Source organism: the organism of the source record quoted next, unplaced genomic scaffold, assembly GCF_019419815.1.
Source record: "Pyrus x bretschneideri cultivar Hongxiangsu unplaced genomic scaffold, Pyrus_bretschneideri_v1 Contig31, whole genome shotgun sequence".
Lineage (NCBI taxonomy): Eukaryota > Viridiplantae > Streptophyta > Magnoliopsida > Rosales > Rosaceae > Pyrus > Pyrus x bretschneideri.
The window spans coordinates 4,245,488-4,249,999 of NW_025999624.1; the positions used below are offsets into that span (position 1 = coordinate 4,245,488).

General features: G+C 40.1%; 1 protein-coding gene across 1 annotated transcript; it reads left to right on the forward strand.

Annotated features, from left to right (window-relative positions):
• Positions 1 to 2,914: 2,914 nt before the first annotated feature.
• On the forward strand, positions 2,915 to 3,838 carry LOC108868416 (uncharacterized mitochondrial protein AtMg00810-like). The gene has a single exon (XM_018651524.2). It carries the CDS (start codon positions 2,915 to 2,917, stop codon positions 3,836 to 3,838), a length of 924 nt encoding a protein of 307 aa, XP_018507040.2.
• Positions 3,839 to 4,512: the final 674 nt, after the last annotated feature.

Below are 4,512 nucleotides of genomic sequence, written 5' to 3' on the forward strand. Positions count from 1 at the left end.
TACACTTAATGGGTTGCCTGCTGAATATAATACCATTAGGTCTGTAATTAGGGGTTGTGAAACTGTTATATCTTTGAAAGATCTTCGTTCTCAATTACTTGCGGAAGAAGCTTTACTTGAAAGTGTATCTGCATTACCTGGGTTAACTGCACTTGTGGCACAGAACAATAATTTCTTTTCCAAACACCAATCTGCTTTCAGTCCTGGTCCTACTCCTAACAATCCTCATTCCACTGCTTATAAGTCCTTCACCAGCCATAATAAGGGTCGAAATCGGTATCATTCGAACTTTAATCCAAAGTTTGGCTCTAACAAGACTTTTCATTCAAGCTCTGCTCCTGGCATTCTTGGTTCATCTCCACCAAGGGTTTAAACCTATGGTTTTCAGGCTCAACCTTGTCAGATTTGTGGAAAGACTAATCATTTGGCTTCTACTTGCCGGTTCAGGAATACAAATACTTCTCAAGGGTGTCAAATCTGTGGGAAGCAAAATCACCTTGCTGATACCTGCAGGTATAGGAATACTGTGGATTCTCCAGCATGTCAGATTTGTGGAAACCCTTATCATAGTGCTGAAACTTGTTTTCAGAAGGCTTCTTCTACACAACTGAATGCAATGCATGCTGCTACTCGCACTGGTTCATTATCTTCTTCTTCAGTGCCTTCTGCACCAATGCAGCAGCAAGTTTGGCTCATTGATTCCGGTGTTAATAACCATATGACCTCTGAGTTGAGTAATCTCTCATTGGCCACCCCATACCCGGCCAATGAAGTAATCCAGACTGCTAATGGTGAAGGTTTACCTATCTCCCACATTGGTTCCTCTCTTTTACCAACTCCAATGCATCCTGTCAAGCTCAATTCTATTCTTTATGTTCCAAAATTGTCTCACAATTTACTGTCTGTGCATCGAATCTATTTGGACAATAATTGCTGGTTAATTTTTTATGCTTTTTCATTTTGGATTCAGGACAAAGCCACAGGGAGGATTCTTTACAAAGGACTGTGTAACAATGGATTGTACCCTATCATCTCACCAGGATCTCTTCCAGGCCATACAACAGACCAACATGTAGCTCTTCTTGGCAAACAAGTGACAATCCGTCTTTGGCATCAAAGATTAGGTCATCCTTCCAATCCCATAGTTTCTCAAATCTTAAAGAAGTCCAATATATCTTGTATTGCAGATAGCACTCCTTCCCTGTGTCAAACATGTTTAGAGGGTAAATTTAGTAAACTAGCATTCTATCCTTCGATCTCTCAATCTGTCAAACCATTTGATATTGTCCATAGTGATGTGTGGGGCCCTACTCCGTGTGTTTCTTTAGAGGGATTCAAATACTATGTGACTTTTATTGATCAATGTACCAAGTATTTTTGGATTTTTCCAATTTGCAATAAAAGTGATGTTTTTGCCACATTTGTCTCATTCTCCAATTTTATTTTAACTCAGTTTCATACATCCATAAAAGTTCTTCACAGTGATGGTGGTGGGGAATATATAAGTAAGGTCTTTCAAAAGTTTCTTCTTGATAAAGGAATTAGTCACCAGCTGTCATGTCCTCATACACCTGAGCAAAACGGCACAGCAGAGAGAAAACACAGACACATCATTGAAACATCTATTACCTTGTTACAAACTGCCTCATTACCATCTTTGTTTTGGTCTTTTGCTTGTCAAACCTCAGTTTACCTAATTAACAGAATGTCATCTCCAGCATTAGGACATAAGTCCCCATTTGAATTGCTGCATAATGCTTTACCTGTGATCCACCACCTGAAGGTTTTTGGATGTTCCTGTTATCCTTGGTTAAGACCATACACTAGCACCAAACTTGAACCTCGAACAACCAAATGTGTCTTTTTGGGATATACATCCAAATATAAAGGATATTTGTGCTATGCTGTGTCTAGAAAGAAAGTTTATGTGTCAAGACATGTGATTTTTGATGAAACTGAGTTTCCTTACAAGTCTTTGGTTCTTCAAAGCCACTCTATTTGTTCTGCACCATTACCATCATTCATATCACCCCAGATTCCAATCCCGGATAACAATAATGTTCTTGTTTTACCAACTACTCCGAGTTCTTCTACTCCTAGTCTATCTTTTGGGTCTCCACATCTAGGTTCTGATGCTCCACTGAGTCCTATGCCCCCTCTTCATGTCAACCAATCCTCTGTTGAGCTCAATGCCATAGCAGGTGCAGTTTCAAGTTCCCCCTCAGGATCCTCCAGTTCTAATCAGTCCAGTGGTTCACCAGTTACACAGTCCTTATCCCCTACACTCCCTGTGGTACCTGAATTCCAACCTGAACATCTTCAAGTGGTTTTACCTATACCACCCCTCAATCTTCATCCTATGCAAACAAGATCAAAGAGTGGTATTTCAAAGAAAATTGCACTTTTAGCTGCTGTTCATGAACATGGGGGAGTTGATTTGAGTCAAGTAGAGCCTGCCACATATAAATCTGCCTTAAAGTCATCAGTGTGGTATGCAGCTATGCAAGATGAGATTTCAGCTTTGCATAAACAAGGTACATGGTCTCTGGTACCTCTCCCACAGCACAAGAACTTAGTAGGCTGCAAATGGGTCTTCAAGATCAAAAGGAATGCTGATGGATCTATTGGGAGATATAAGGCTAGACTTGTTGCTAAAGGGTTCAATCAAGAATAAGGTATTGACTATGGGGAGACTTTTAGTCCAGTTGTGAAACCTACCACTGTGAGATTGGTTATAGCTCTGTCTGCACATTTTGGGTGGTCCTTGAGGCAACTAGATGTGAAGAATGCCTTTCTTCATGGCATCTTACAAGAGGAAGTCTACATGACTCAACCACCTGGCTTTCAGGATTCAAAACATGAGGCTTATGTGTGTAGATTACACAAATCTTTATATGGCTTAAAACAGGCCCCAATGGCATGGAATGAAAGATTCACTAGCTTTCTACCATCCTTGGGGTTCCTCTCCACATATGCAGATTCCTCATTGTTTGTCAAGACTGTGGGTACCTCTGTGGTGATTTTACTGCTATATGTGGATGATATCATCATCACAGGGAGTGCAACACAAGCTATTAATGCAGTTATTCAATCTTTAACTCATGAATTTGATATCAAAGACTTGGGGCCTCTTCACTATTTTCTGGGCATCCAAATTGTGCAGAAAGAGGATGGTGTTTTCTTATCTCAAGATAAATATGTCACAGATTTGTTACTTAAATCTGAAATGTTGCTCTCCAAACCCTGTGCTACACCATGTTTGCCATATAATCGTTTACTCAAAGATGATGGCAAGCCCTATAATAATCCTGCTTTATACAGAAGCTTAGTTGGTGCTCTCCAGTATTTGACATTTACTCGACCTGATATATCCTTTGCAGTGCATCAGGTTTGTCAGTTTATGCAGTGTCCAATGGAGTCCCATTTTTTGGCTGTTAAGCACATCCTCCGCTACTTAAAGGCTACACAAGGTTGTGGTCTTCACTATATCAAAGGTTCATTAGAGATTACTGCCTATAGTGGTGCAGACTGGGCCGGGGATCCTAATGATCGAAGGTCTACTACTGGATTGGTTGTTTTTCTGGGTTCTAATCCAATTTCATGGTCGTCTAAGAAGCAAAACACAATCTCTTGGTCATCCACGGAAGCTGAGTATCGGGCTTTATCTACAATTGCAGCTGAACTTGATTGGATCAAACAACTGTTGCTGTTTCTTCACGTTCCACTGTCTGTACAACCTGTTCTGCTTTGTGACAATTTATCTGCTATAGCTCTTACGTGTAATCCAGTTCAGCATCAAAGAACTAAGCACATTGAGATTGATGTGCACTTTGTTTGAGAAAGGGTTGCTAAACAATAGCTACAAGTCCATTTTGTGTCTTCGCATGACCAATATGCTGATATTCTTACAAAAGGGCTATCTGCACCACTTTTTCAGACACATTGTGCCAATCTCAGGCTCAGCTTCACTGCTCCTGAGCTTGTGGGGGGATGTTAGAGGTATTAAGATCCAATGGCTACAAAAGAAACATGTGGCCAGAGATTAAGAGTGCAGTTAGTTTGTTAAAGATTGTAGCTTAGTGAGTAAGCTATGCTTGCTGATATATACTGTTGGTGTCAACAGTTATAACTAACAAATATATTCAGATATGAAATATAACCTTTCTTTCTCTAAATCTCCCTCTCATCTTCTTCATCTCTCTCACTGTATTTCTGTTTTCTGTGTTCTTGAGAACCTTCGACTGGTTTACAATAGGTAGGGTTAACCGTTTATGGATAGGGTAACCGTTTGCAAACGGTTATGAGTATGAATATACCTATTTGTGTAATTACCCAACGTGTAAACAATTATGCAACTAAGAGCTTAAACGGTTACCCGCCCTCCATAATCTTGCCCATCGATCCCTAGTCCAAACATGACCATGCCAAGTAATAAAATGAAAAATCTAGTGCACCAAAATCGATCAAACTTGAACCGAAATGGAACTTAACCGTGTAGACCGATTCTTCAAT

Excerpts from the sequence above, each read along its gene's own strand:
- LOC108868416 (XM_018651524.2), top strand. The coding sequence starts at position 2,915 with ATGGCATGGAATGAAAGATTCACTAGCTTTCTACCATCCTTGGGGTTC.